Below are 14,304 nucleotides of genomic sequence, written 5' to 3'. Positions count from 1 at the left end.
AAATGATTTTTGAAATGTCCTTAATGCTTTAGAGGCACTTAAAAATTGAATTGACGACTCCATTTCTGCAGCTTAAAGTGATGCGAATGTGTAGGACGAGCGAAACGGGAGCAGTGCTCAGGCAGGTGAACAAGCAAAACAGGGGAAGGCCTAGGGAGGAGTTCATAAACAGGCTTGATATTTGAGACTTGGCGCATAATTCGCAAGGTAAAGCTAATATAAACTTAAATTATATCCATAAACTAAGCCGGTGGAGAAGCTGGGGAAGGTTTTACCTTCGGCTGTTAGGTATGCTGCCTCGGAGGGGGCTGAGGGCAGACCTGGACAGCAGCGGGTGTTCAGCATGCTGCTTTTCACAAACTTCCTTCTTACATATTCCTGTTAACGAAGGTTACGTGTTTAGTCCCTAGCTCGTCTAAACTGCCTTTGCACCGTTAATTAAAATCTGGCTGGCTTTGTGGAAGCAGCTGTTCTTCCAGAAGAATCAGCTAATCCAAAATGAGAGATCTTACCCTACTGGAAAAAAAAAAAAGAGGGTTTTTTTCCCCCTTGACGTTTTCCATCCTGACTGTGCTTGGCTGTATTCACTCAGGGCGAGTTTGATGTTACTGCCAGACTGATCATGCGTCCCCAAGAGACACCGCCCGGGAGCGGGTGTTTTCCCAGCGGTTTAACTCCCCGAAACGGTTCACCCCATGGCCTGATGCTTGCAGGCGTGCGGGGGGCGTGAGTCTGCGGAGGTTCATTGTCAGAACAGCGTCGAAGTGCTGTCGGGCTCGACGGTGGGTTGGAAAAACACAGGGTACAACGTTCAAAAGGGTGCGCGACGGAGGAGGCTCAGGGCCTTGCGAGCACAGAGCCTGTAAAACCGGGAGGTGCGAGCCTGGTTCCTCGCTTGCTAAATGCGTTTGAAATTTTTATCCAAAATCTGGGCTCTACGTAAAATAAAAATCGGATTATTTGAGGTGATGGGCAGCGTATGCTAAGTGGTGTTTCGGGAGGCAGGTTGTGAAGACCAGCTCTCTGAGATGTTATTATTATTATTATTATTATCATTATCATCATCATTATCATTATTATTATATATTATTGTAATGATAATTATGAAGTTTTCAGAAGCGGTCAGAAATGAAAGGCTGGCAAGCATACTGCATCTGAGCATCTGCGAGAGTCAGTGTGCCCTGTTTTCATCATCCAGCATTGAAAGATGACGGTTATCTAGATTATGGGGACAATTTCTTAAATGATCCCCGCCAACATTTGCGGCACAGCTGAGGTTTCATTGTAGGACAAACGCTGAGATGTCAGTGAGGCTGCAAAACCTGTAAAGCCCTTGCACAGCGTTTCCTTTTGGCAAAAGCCGGCCTACCAGAATTTTTGCTGGACTCTTCATTTCTCATCAGAAAAAAATGGATAAGGGTGAACAGTTCTGTCTGTTTTATTTCCCTTTTAATAGTCTTGTTTTGGAGAAGCAGAGTGGGAGAGGACCGTGTGCTGGCAGACCTTCATGTTGTGGGTTGAAAGAGTTCTCAGACATATAACTTCCTTTCCGCGGGCTTTAAGGTCACGTCCCACCGCCTGCAGACGTATGGCGGGCTGGATGATCCTTCTCTCATCACCGGAGAATGAAACGCTCTCGGTGGCTCTTTGTAGCCAACAAAAATCTTTTTGTCTTTCTTCCCTCCCGCTGTTTTCCCAAGCAGCAAGTTTGCTAACAGGCATCGCCTTGGAAGGGGGGAGCGCCTGCTCCGAGGTACGGGCTCTGGGGCAAAGACGAACGGCCAAGGAGAAATGAAGGGTCTGGCAGACTGGTCTGCCAGTGGCGATTGCAACCCGGTTTTGTACAAAACAACCCTACGATTTTATCAAGCTTCGTTGTAAAGGAAGTTAAGGAAGCGGATGAGAACCGCAGGGCAAAGTTCAGAAACAAAAAAGTGCAATTCTCGGCCCAAAGGTGATCTCATAAAGATAACAAACCCCAGTATTTATCCGCCCATGAAAAGCTGGCTCGACAAAAACCTGTGGTCTGTTCCACGTCGTATTGCATATATGTAGTGACTTTGCTTGTGGTGATTTGTCTACTATAGAAACTGGATGGCTTCTACGGTGAGCCTGGGTAAAGAAACATTGTTGGAAGATGGAATGCCACCTGCAAAAAAGCCCAGGTAAATTCGATTCTACCTCAGTGAATTTCTTCTAATAAGACCTTTTTCCATAACCTTGCATTGTTCTTTAAAGAGCATGACACTTGGCACCAAGCAGTCGGTTGCTGATCCAAGAAAAGCGCGCTGTCTCTAGCCGTGCCCTGTAACTAGTATTTTCCTGCGGTGTGTGGAACAAAGACCTTAACACCCAGAACGTACTTCGTTGCTGGTTTTTTTTAACTCCTAAGCCGGGATGCATGGTTGCACAGAAAGCTTGTTTTACTGTCCTGCCTGCGTGGTTTTGATCGGTGTTGACCCTAGCTCAGGTCCTGTCCACACGTACGGTCACGTCGGATGCGGTAGTCGTGCTTCTTCACTTGAGTTGGACGGCGCTTCCCGGGAGGACAGGCAATTACTGAAATTAGTATGATTTTGCTGCATGTAAAGGCTAAATAATTCCACTCTGGAGGCTCCCCATACTAATAAGTAGGTCGTGTCACAGTTCTGCAAGCGGGCACCGGAGCATGATGCTAACTTGGGGCATACCCACGCTTCTTTCCACCCAAGGTTGGTTACTGCGGCTGCTGCAATAGCACGGGCTCAGAAATTAAGGCATCGCCATCTGCAAACGAGCAGCTAATTCATCTAGGGAGTTGTCTTCCACTAATTGATTTATTTACGACTTACGGAGGGCTGGAAAATCATTTCTGTGTGGGAGCCCTGGTCTCAAGGTTGGTCCAGTGACTGTAGAATGAGCAGAAAAGAGGCTGGGAGATTATTTTTTCTTTGCTCAGGATATCAGGGTAGAAGCAAGTGTACTTATCAGCATGGGAACAGAATGCCTCTTTCAGAGCTGTCACATAGGGCGTTAAGACTTGGGTATTTGTTATTTTTTTGGATTTCAGTCCCTAGGTTTCTGGTTGTGTTTTTATACTAGCTCATTAGCATGAATACTAACTTATTCTTTGCAGGCGAGGCTTGCAGTTCCAAAATTAAAACGCATTTATCACCACTAACAGTGAAGACCTCCTCAAGAAAAGGGTTAACTTGTCTGTTTTCGTAGGCAGTAGTGGAGGGAAGGCAAAGCTCCATCTGTGTGGTGTCAGCTTCCTTTCCCCTTTTCGTTAAATATCACGTGTTTGCAGATAAAAAACATTCCTTCCAAATGAGCTGCCCCCCTGGGCTGCTGCTTCCATCCTCTGGGAAGCTGGAGCTGATCCCCTGCTTCAGAAAAGCAGCTTGACACCAGGCAAGGCATGATGGGGAGAAGCACATCTACTTAATAAATGTCAAATTTAAAAGGGCTGTGCAGGTGTAAAGCTAGGAAAATAAGGAAGAGGGGAGGACGAGGAGGGAGAATATAGCCCCGCAGCTCTTTCATGAGACTCTTTTTATCATCTGGGCTTCCAAAACATTGGCCTCGAGCATCCCGCTTATGTTGCAAGCGTAACAGGGAAGGGATTTCTGGTACAGCAACGTCCCGCTGAGGGGTCTTCTCAGCGGAGAGGGGCTGGAGGTGGGAAGGTCCTCTGCAGGGCAGAGCTGGGAGGAAGCCTTCACTTCCTTCCTTTTGTGCTGGGATAAATGGGGCAGCCATCTTCAGGCCCCTGTTTAGCGCCTTATTTAAACCAGGCACAGTCACGATTGTGATTAGTCCCCGCGTGGAGGTCCGATGCGTGCTTTGTCTCGGTGCGTAAAGACTATGTATGTGTCTCTACAGCCATTAATAACATATTCCATATTGCTCACCACACCTTTTCCACTGTCTCCAGCCTTTCTGCTAGCTTCCAGGTAACTATTATTAACAAGACCTCCCTTATTCCAAATTTTAATTGGATTAGCTTTGCTTCAGAAGTATTCCGGGGTGGTATTGACTTCCCTAGTAACCGTCTCGGTAACGGACTCGATTGCCAAACATGTTGTAATTACGTACCTTGTAATTGTGGGCATTTGTGGTGTTGATTTGTGGTGGAGCTGCGCGCTGTCTTTAAGGGATACTGAGCTTCTCTCATCCTCTTTATCGGAGGACCCTAATGGACACATTGGTTCAAAATTTAGGCAAAGGGTACCTCCCTTGTCCTCGGTCTGCGTGTTCCACGACCCGAGACATCCTTCCATCTATGATGGTACCAGCTGTGCTACTTTCTCCTCTTGCAGGAAGCTGTTGCCAAGCCTCAAAACCAAGAAGCCTCGGGAACTTGTTTTGGTGATCGGGACAGGAATCAGTGCGGCGGTTGCTCCCCAGGTCCCAGCGCTGAAGTCTTGGAAGGGGTTAATCCAGGCCCTCCTGGATGCTGCTATTGACTTTGATCTCCTGGAAGATGAAGAGAGCAAACGGTTTCAAAAGTGTCTCCACGAAGACAAGAACTTGGTTCATGTTGCCCACGACCTTATCCAGAAGCTGTCTCCGGTGAGTGTGCTTGTAGCATTGTATGTAAATATTCGTTACCCCACCCTCAGCATAGGATTTGGCTTTTGGAAATAGCCAAATTTGCTTCTCCAGTGTGCCCCCATCTCCAATGATTCCTCTATCTACAAGGAACCACGAGGGCAGTTACTGTGCCGGGTTCCCGAGATGTAACTCTGCCACAGACGCCCGCTTTTGGGTATTTCACTCGGAGAATGCTGGGGGGGAGTATCCACCTCAGTGCAGTGAGTGCTCTGTGTTTGCCCTGCAAGGACCTATAGCTTTGCGGAGGTCTTCGAGAAATATGTGGGTAGTTTTTCATCAAGTCGTTTGGCATGAAGCGTTAAAAGAAGCCAGGCTCTGATCTTAATCTGTCTCCCCTTCTCAGCGCACAAGCAATGTTCGCTCAACCTTTTTCAAAGACTGTTTATACGAGGTGTTTGATGACCTGGAATCTAAAATGGAAGATTCTGGGAAGCAGCTGCTTCAGTCTGTGCTTCACTTAATGGAAAACGGGGCACTTGTGTTAACCACAAACTTTGATAATCTGCTGGAACTGTATGCAGCACACCAGGGGAAGCATCTGGAGTCTCTTGACCTGACTGATGAAAAGAAGGTAAACAATGATGATTTTTTTTAAATGTCAGGGCTGAGCTGGGACAGCGCAGGACAGTGGCGGCTGCGGGATGTGTCCTCACGCCCGCATGAGGGGATTGTACTGTTCATAGTAATTAAAACCGTGTTAGACAAACTCCAAGCAGAGGCTCTGACCATTTGGGGCAGTGAACAGAGGAATGAAGACGAATGCTCGTTCCTGAAATGCTGTGCTTGCTGGCTGACATCCATTGCTCAGGAGGAGCCCTTAAGCCTGGTACTTCTTTGATCTCTGTCCTTGAAACTTCTGCCTTGGCCTTGCTGAAGTACCGCAAGCCTCGCTTCCACATAAGGCTCGGGTTGTCGTTTCTAACTGACACGGGGAACTCCGCGCGAGACACAAAGCTGACCTTTCTATTTTTACAACGTGCTGCGGAGTGCTTTTTGTGACGGAGCGTTCTCGGGGCTGCAGCCTTCGAGGCTGCTTCCCTCTTGCCCCGTGTCCTCTTTCTGAAATGGCTGGATGGCTCCTGCTGGGTCACTCTGCGTGCGCCGGCTTCTTCTGCCGTGCTGTCAGATTCGTTGCTGCTCGCTTCACGCAAGCTTCCCTCCTTCTGCCCCAGTCAGGCAGAAAATCAGACTGTGAAACCCTGAGCTCTTCGCCACCTGCCCGCCTCATCTTCCCACCGCGGGTTTTACTGGTGGGGAGCATCTTGTCCTTCTGTTTGCTTGTTAAACACGCGCCACGTGTAGATGCTGTGCGGTGCTCGGTCTCTTTCCATTCTGAGTCATTTCTGTGCTTCATGTTTCCTGCATGACCTCTTAATCTGCATGGCTGTAAGTACTTACAGTGTTACAAATAAGCATTCTAATTATTACAAGCTTAAACGAGCTAAGGTCTGCAGGAGTAAACCGCGAGCCTCAGAAGTGGCTTTCTGAAATGAAGGTCAGCTGTTGAGCTCCCTCAGAGCTTCTCAGAGCCTAGAGGGGCCAAGAGATAAACTTTGTAGGCTTGAGAAACATGCTGACATGATATTTATAGAGTTTTTCCCCTTTTTCTGCCGAGTCCGGTGTATTGATTCGGTCTCTTCCCATCGCATTCGCCGTTCAGCTGAAGCGTTGACCCAAACAAGCGCCGCAGGCTGTAGCCGTGGGCCGTGATGTAGAGGCTGATGGACTGCTGACCTCTTGAGGAGATAAGATGGAACGCGAGGAAGAAGCTGCCTCTTTGAAACGCTTCCCCAACGTGGTGTTTTTAACAGCGACGTGGAAGCTAACGTGATGCGCTCGCTAACATTTCTGGAGGGGTTTGTTTTGCACAGGTGCTGGAGTGGGCGCAAGAGAAGAGGAAGCTTAGCGTCCTGCATATCCACGGCGTTTACACCAACCCCAGCGGCATAGTGCTCCACCCGGCCGGCTACCAGAACGTGCTGCGCAACACGGAGGTCATGGTGAGGCAGCCCTGCCTTCTCCCTGCGGGGCGTACTTTGGGGTCCCATACGTTCTCTATATACATATCCCGCTTCCCGTGTGAGCTCCTGGCAGGCCCATATGTTAACCGGCCATGGGCTCAGCTGATTTTAAAGACTGGGCTTCTTTAAGGAGCTTCTTTAAGGGTGGTGGGAGAGTCCTTAATTTTGTGAAATAGAAGACGAGGGATGGATTCTCCAGCCCGCTAACCTGCAAAAACGCCTCTCCGCGTTTGTGTTGAGGGTGATTGAATGATGACGCTCCCGAAGCATCTCATCAGTGATGAGGCAGATGCTCTCTTGCGCCTTGTGAAGATAAGACTTGCCTTGACTAAGAACATCTTTCCCTTTTTTAAAGCGAGAGATTCAGAAGCTGTATGAAAATAAGTCATTCCTGTTCTTGGGCTGTGGTTGGACTGTTGATGACACCACGTTTCAGGCCCTGTTTTTAGAGGCTGTGAAGCACAAGTCAGACCTGGAGCACTTCATGCTCGTACGGAGGGGAGACGTGGATGAATTTAAGAAGCTCCGTGAGAACATGCTGGACAAAGGGATTAAAGTGATTTCCTATGGAGATGAATACGCAGACTTGCCGGAGTACTTTGAGAGGCTGACGAGCGAGATCGCCATGCGGGGTCGAACAGGTACAGGGATTACGGGCTGTGTGGGATGGCTGGCTGCGCACGTCCACCGTCTCCGCACTTAACTCGGGGATCCTGTCACACGCAATGCGGTTCTTGATTGTCACCGTGGACTTTGGGGTGTAGGCAGTGTTAATAGCCCCTGTTCTGTATGCTGCATTACTCCTCAAGCTTTTTTTTTTTGCCCCAAAAAAATTGTCTGCAAATGTAGCTGGATTTGGGTTTACTTTTATAAAATCACGGTATGTTCTTATAGTTTGAACAGCTCTGCTGCTTCCCACACATCCAAACGTTATTTTTCATGCGCAGCTGCAGTCATTTATTCCCTTCTAGTGAAAGGAAGGGGCATTTCAGTCTTGCTGTTTGGTGTCGCTGACCTTCATGCGACTTGGACTGAGCTAATGCTTTAACATACAAGAGATCTTGCTAATAAATCATAAAAATGGGGAAAAGAAGTGAGTTTGCTAGCCAGAGCCTTGCTGGCATGCATTCCGAGGGTAAAACCCGGCCAGGAAAGCCCGGAAACTAGCGCAGGTGCACAGCAGGCAGCACGCCGCCTGCATCGCTCAGAGCGTTTGCGGTTCGCGCGGGGGCTCCCCGTGCCCGCGCAGTCACCCGGGGGGTTGCCGTTCCACCCGGTCGTTGCTCTCTGCTCTCTCCTAGGCGTGCCTAAGGAGGGACAGCGGCTGAACGGCTCTGCCGCTGCCCACGCCGAGATAAAAGGTAAGACCCCCCCGAGCGGAGGGAGGCTTCGCCCTTTCTAGCCCCGCCGCGACTCCAGCGGCATCTCGCAGGCTTTGAAGAGCCTTTCCTTTCCCGCAGGATGCAGCACTTGAGCGTCGGCCTCGCCCCAGGACCCGTGCCGCGGCGGGGGACTCCCTAGGACGGGCCTAAGCCAGAGCCGGGAGGCCCGTGCGGTTTAAGGCCAGTCTAGGGGAGGAGCGAAGCCCACGGCTGTCCAGCTGCCACCCAGACGCGCCGAGCGGGACGGTTCAGGCACGGAAGAGAGGCCGGGGCAGAGCCTCCTCGGACGGACGCCTGGTTTAACGTAGTAATTGTCTTTTTATTGAGGCTGCGCGCGCGCCTGGGGAGCGCGGTCTCCCCGAGGGAGCTGCGGCCTCCTCTAATTTCATACTTAGTGCTTTTGTATTCTGTACTTTCCATTAAAAACAAAAGAAACTTGAGCAGTTTTTTTTTTTTACTTGAAGCTCTAGTTTTCTAGTCCTGTCTTTATACTGTACAGTATTTTGTATGTTGAAGCTTGTATTAAAGGCCTGTTCACTTAACTTTTGGCTGGTGTGTGATTTACACGCCCTTTCAAACACCTCACAGAGGCAGGAGTGTGTCGTGTCCCCCCCGGCCCCGAGGAGAAAATACGTCCTGGCTAGCAGCAATTTATTTATACACAGAGAACAAATTATGAAGTTTATTTTATATAAATTATGTCTCTCAGCAGACAGCATTCAATTTATTGCACTATAGCACATCTGCGATACAGAGCTACAAGACATCGTAAGAGAGTTTTGTATTATTCAGTGTAGCACTTCAGACCGGGATCAAGAGGCACTCGAAGGGGGGAGAAAGGGTGCAGGAAAGCAGCAAGCAGCCACCATTATCTTCCAGTATTAATTTTTCTTTTTCCTTTTTACTAGCAAATAACGCTGAGGCCAGCAGGCAGGAGACAGGCCTTCCTTCGGCCACGAGTAGCGCTATCAGACCAAGCTGCCGCAGCTCTCCGGCTCCTGCCCAAATACACGGTGTCCGGGTACCCTGCTCCGGCGTCCCGGTGACGACAGAAACGGGGACCTTAAGGCAATTTAGCATCTCCCTCCAGCCCAGCGCAGGCTGTCACCATTTTTGGTTTATCTGCTTCGGTAGAGCTGCCACGAGCAGCGACGTTAACATCCAGATCTTCTAACACTGCCGCTGAGCAGCGGCTATCCTGCTCGCCCCTGACCAAAGTCACTCCTGTGTCCTCCCTAAGCTGGTCTAAAAATCACAAGCAGCTCAAAAAAACACCTTCAAACCCCCCAAAAAAGCACAGCAGGTCCTTGCGCTGCCCCCCCTCCCCGTGCAGCACGAACAATACAAAGCTCTGGATTCAGCCTCCCCGGGAGGGAGCCTGCGTCACTTAAAACAGAATGAAGGAACCCAGGGCAAGGGTTTTTGATGGATAAAAGGGGTTTTATCCCAAAAAAGCATCCCTTGCGCCGGTATCCCTTCATTCTGTTCTGCACTACACGGGAAAGACTAGTCGGTAACGGGGTAAAGCATGTTCTTCTCGGACATCTGCAAACAGCGATTTGGTGGCTTTTAGGCCTTCATGAGCGCTGCGACCACGGCCTTGGCGTTAAGGCTTCGCAGATCACAGTAAGTTTGTCCGGTACCAACGAAAACGATGGGCTTGCTCGTGATGTAGGTCATGGAGATGGCGGCGCCGACCTGCCGAGGACAACAAGCACCCTTAGCCTGCAAATCCAGCGCTACCTCCTCGGGGGAACGCACCAAAGAGCTCGTCAAATATTCAGCCTCCGTGAACTTCTCTGTATGGTCCCTATACGCCCCACTGCGGTAACACGTATAAACCAAGAGACCTCACAGCCCCGTTTTCCACACGTGCGGAAATCAGACTGCTAAATTTTGTTTAAATGGCTTAAATGCAGGAGGAAGGCAGGGGACGGTGTCCAGGACAGCGTGAAAGTGCCCCGTGTTTGACAATTCCTGTCTCTCCCCCTCCTGTCACCAGCGGGAAGCTCCGCGCGGAGCCGTCTCGACGGCCTCCTTACCTTGTCATCGATGGTATCGAATTTGGTGAGGACGATCCCGTCGATGAGCCGCGGCGTCTGGGCCATGGAGTGATCAGCCAGGGCCTTGTTGAACTTGACCTGAGGAAGGGAATAGAGCAGAGAAACGCATTTGTGGTGCTGCCGCTGTCCAAATCTCCGATAAAACCTACAGAAGCGGGTTTATTTTCCCCCTCGATCTTTCAGGAAACAAAGACTCGACGCTCACCAGCTGATCCACAGCCTCATTTCCCACCAGCGCTTCCCCAACGAACAGGACCAGGTCGGGAGCGTTGACGGCGATGAGTTTGGCCAGCGCCGTCATCAAGGGAGCGTTGTCCTGCATGCGGCCCGCCGTGTCCACCAGGACCACGTCAAAGCCCTGGTTCCGAGCTGGGGAGACGGGGAGGCAGCGTTAAGCAGGACGCTCGCCCGAAACAGCGTCTCCCGCCATTTTCCACCTACCGTAAGAGATGGCCTCCATGGCAATCCCCGCGGCGTCCTTGCCGTAGCCCTTCTCGTAGAGCTGCACCATGGTCCGCCCGCCGTGGCTCTCCGGAGGGTGCAGGGCGTTGAGGCGACGGGTGTGGGTACGGAGCTGCTCCACCGCTCCCGCGCGGAAGGTGTCGCAGGCGGCGATGAGGACGCTGAAACCGTTCTCGATGAGCCAGAACGAGATCTGTAGTGGCAACAGATCAAAAAAAGCCCGTTAGCGGCCACAGTCCGACCTCAGCACTGGTCCCAGAGAGCCAGGAGGATCGTGTCCTACCTTGGCCAGGTTGGTGGACTTCCCGACACCGTTGACGCCACAGAAAGTGACCACGTAGGGTCGGCGATGGCGCTGGGCATCCATGACATCGCGGAGGACATCCACGCGGCGCTGGGGCTGCAGGATCTGCACGAGAGCCTCCTGCAGGGCCTGCTTCACCGTCGAGGTCACCGCTGGGAAGGAGGAGATGGAAAGAGAACCTGTCACGCCTGGGGAACGCTCCTGAGCCCCAAACCACAAGCAGGAGGCCACACGGCCACTTACTGGTGAATGTTCCCATCACCTTCCCTTCCAGTTTCTTAGCCACCGATTCACAGAGCTGCACTGCAATCTCAGCTGCCACGTTTTTTGCTTCGAGAAAGAGATAGAGAGGGGAGTTAGCGCTGCTGAGAAGGTTACACACGCCGGACGTCAGCGTCAAGGGAAGGATGGAGTCAGTGTGCAGGATCCCCACCAGGCTAGACCGTTGCCCCCCTTTTGATGTGCTGTTGAGGGCTCCCTAAAGGCGAGACAGGAACCCACCACGGTTCCTGTGGGCAAGAGCGTCCCAAACCGTGGGCAAGAATGTCCCAAACCGCGGGTGCTACCCCACACTGGGGCCCACCCAATGGAGCACAGGGAACCACCTCGAACTAACCCGCTCACAGCGGATCCAGACGTACCGATCAAGTGATCCTTCATCTTCTCCAGTACGGGGTCCATGTCCTCTCTCGTCAAGCTCTTGGAGCCCACCAGGCCTTTCAGCATGCCAAACATGCCCCCCAGGCCACCCTTCTTCGCGCTGCGGAGAAGCGGAGGAGTTACCTTTAGGTTCGAGGAGCAAGTCGCATAGGGCACGCCACGGCCAGATGCAAGAAGAAGCCCACCATGCAGCTGACAAACACACCAGTTTGTCCCCACTGCATTACTGGTTAGACTGGAAGAGGAGTTACGGGAGAGAAATCAAGAAGCGTGTGACAAGCGGGGGCTGCAGGAGCCTCTACCTGGGTTTCGAAGGGTTCTGAATAACCTTCTCCTCTTCAGCTTCATCATCGCTCTCGTACTCAAGGTCGTAGAGGCGGCCGGGCTCCCGATTTCGATCCCCCAGGGCCTGCGAGGGGGGAAAAGACGCACCCTGAAAAATCGGCAACCGCTTACCGTCATCTCCCCCGGCCGGCTATCGCTGCCGCTGGCAGCAGTGAGTTATCGTTAGCAGCAGAGGCAGCTCTGCAGGGATCTTTGCCGCCAGGGCTCAGTGTTTTGACCCCATCTAGCGCCGTCCGCAGCTGCCGCGGCTGGAGAAAATATCCTTTAGGCAGCAGCTTTACGGGCTGGGCGCTGCAATCCCGGTTTTTAATACTTTCTCAGCCAGCCGTGGAGACCAGACTGGGTTTGCCACGCCCAGCCGATCCCAGAAGAGCACGCTAAAGCAGACGGAGTGACCTGACTTTTCCTTACTGTATCAGGGTCAAATTCCTCCACGGGACAAGCCTCCGCGCTTCCGTTGGTAGCAGAGTTACTGTAATCGAGTACTTTGGCATTAGAGTTCCCCAGATCCCACACTCGGGGCTTCTTCCCCTTCTCCTTCTGTGCCTCGGGCTTTGGAGATTTGCTGAAATAAAAGACCAGAAACACATTTTGTTCGGGGCAGTGAAGCAGCAACAATCGCCTCCTTAGAAGGTGTGAAAATTAAAAGCCCGGATTACCCAAAAAGGCAGAAATTAAGGCTAAACCTGCCTGATTCAGTCTCAGAGTTTATTTATCTGAACTTTAACCCTGTATCAGACCGCTTTACCTCGAGCCAGGCATTGATGCACCGCTGCCCTTTGCTCACAGCAGGAAAACCTCACTAAAAAGAGATCTGGACCTCTCCCAGGCACACAACTCCAGGTCTCCCAGGGAACGGATCAGGCTCTAGTACCCCTCCAGGACCCTGAGCATGCCCCTTCCCGCTCTTTCCAGCAAGCAGGGAAATAAGGAAAAGGGAAATAAGGTCCAGAAAAGCAAGATCTGACTTCTGGGGGTCACCGAAGGAAGGAGAGGCTGAGCCATAGCCAAGGAACACCAGGAAGAGCTGATTTGAAGCAGACTGACCATGTCCTCATTACCCACCTGGACTTCTCCCCTGCCTTCATGTGTCTCTTGAAGAATTCCTCACGGTTCTTTTGCAGGATTTCATCCTTGGTCAGTTCCTCCCTCTCGCCGGCTGCGGAGGGCTGCTTGTCACCCGCGGACGCTTTACCGGGAGCTGCGACAGCTTCAGTTCCTGACGGAAAGAGCCCCGACACGAGCTCAGACCAGCGTTTGGGTGCTACGAGAGGACTGGGAAAGTGCAGGCTGGGACACAGGGCTCTGGAATATTTATTTTCCCCGCCCCATATATCTTTCCTATCAACTCACCCTCTTTTTTGGAACCTTTGTTCTTCTTGTTCTTGACTTTCTCCTTTGGTTTCTCCCCTCGGGTTTCTATCATACACTTGACAGTCTTCTGGGACTTGAGAGACTGCTCAAACGTCTTCATTACCGTGGGAGCTCGGACTTTACTGCTCTCCTCTGCATCCCTGCGGGGAGGCGACCCGTTAGCCTGAATTTCAGCTCTGCCCCCTCACCCCCCCTGTCTATCTCTGCTCTAAATGGAAACTTGAGAGAAAAATCAGGCTCTGCTACCGGAGGAGGCGCATGAAGTCATCTTTAAAATCAAAGGTGCCGTTTAGGAGGCCCAGGGTGCCTTTCTGCTGGAACTCATTGCGGTACTTGTCTCTGAACTCCTTATGAACGTCATCTATCAACTTGTCGACGTAGGTTAGAGTCAGGATCTTCTGAAACCCCACCTGCAAAGCAGCACAGCGAAAAAACGTTGCTCTTTCAGCTCATTTAATTGCAGCATCTAGCTGGCAAGGAAGTGAAAACCTCTCCGTTTCATACGGAGTTCTTTAATTTCGGCCGGCTTCAGCCTACGTTTTCTAATCTGATCTCCCGACCTTTTAATATGATTTCAAAAAAAAAAAAAAAAAGGCAAAAAAAATGGCACAGTCCAGAGCTTTGCTTTAAAATGCAAGACCAATAGAAATGGGTTGACTGTTTCACGGCAACAAAGACACGTAGTGAAAGACCAGAAAGCCTGTTGCTTATCGTTAGGTACACAACGAAGGTTGTGTGGATTTATAGAGATAAGGGGAGATTGAAAGGAAAAGCGTTAAAATATTTTCTAAAATAAAGGGGATGATACATTTCTGGCTTTTTTTAAACAGATCTGGTCAAAGTAAAAAGTTTTATTAGGATGTAGCAGCCTGTACAGCTTCTATATGAGGTTTAACGAGCGTTAACCCTACTGCTACCTCAGCGGTGCGTGACCAAGAGACACCCACCTTCACCCACCAAGTCCACCGAGCTCCCCCGGGAGAGAGCGCGCAGGAGCGGGGAGCCTGGCCGCGCCGGGATCGCCGCTCGACTGCCCAGGACCCCTCCAGACCCACATCGTACCTCCTCACCCCCCGAAATCCCAGAGCCAGAGGAGC

At 51.2% G+C, this 14,304-nt stretch overlaps 2 protein-coding genes across 2 annotated transcripts; one reads left to right on the top strand and one right to left on the bottom strand.

The window, feature by feature from the left end:
* Window positions 1–2,089: 2,089 nt before the first annotated feature.
* Window positions 2,090–9,045, top strand: FAM118B (family with sequence similarity 118, member B). The gene is given in 8 exon segments (XM_009575800.1): window positions 2,090–2,165; window positions 4,302–4,554; window positions 4,940–5,167; window positions 6,468–6,596; window positions 6,973–7,258; window positions 7,919–7,978; window positions 8,908–8,941; window positions 8,943–9,045. Coding segments are annotated over 8 exon segments (1,164 nt in total). The 5' UTR covers window positions 2,090–2,094.
* A 523-nt stretch (window positions 9,046–9,568) lies between these two features.
* Window positions 9,569–13,617, bottom strand: SRPR (signal recognition particle receptor (docking protein); the record flags this gene model as incomplete). Its single annotated transcript, XM_009575812.1, has 12 exons — window positions 9,569–9,697; window positions 10,042–10,140; window positions 10,268–10,431; window positions 10,504–10,717; window positions 10,808–10,980; window positions 11,072–11,158; window positions 11,470–11,588; window positions 11,791–11,897; window positions 12,245–12,398; window positions 12,899–13,052; window positions 13,187–13,347; window positions 13,454–13,617. Coding segments are annotated over 12 exons (1,725 nt in total), but the record flags the coding sequence as incomplete, so codon positions are not given.
* Between the last annotated feature and the right edge of the window lie 687 nt (window positions 13,618–14,304).

Source organism: Fulmarus glacialis, unplaced genomic scaffold (genome assembly GCF_000690835.1).
Source record: "Fulmarus glacialis isolate BGI_N327 unplaced genomic scaffold, ASM69083v1 scaffold32110, whole genome shotgun sequence".
Lineage (NCBI taxonomy): Eukaryota > Metazoa > Chordata > Aves > Procellariiformes > Procellariidae > Fulmarus > Fulmarus glacialis.
Note: the sequence above shows the minus strand (reverse complement) of the source record. Positions and strands in the feature narration are given on the sequence as shown.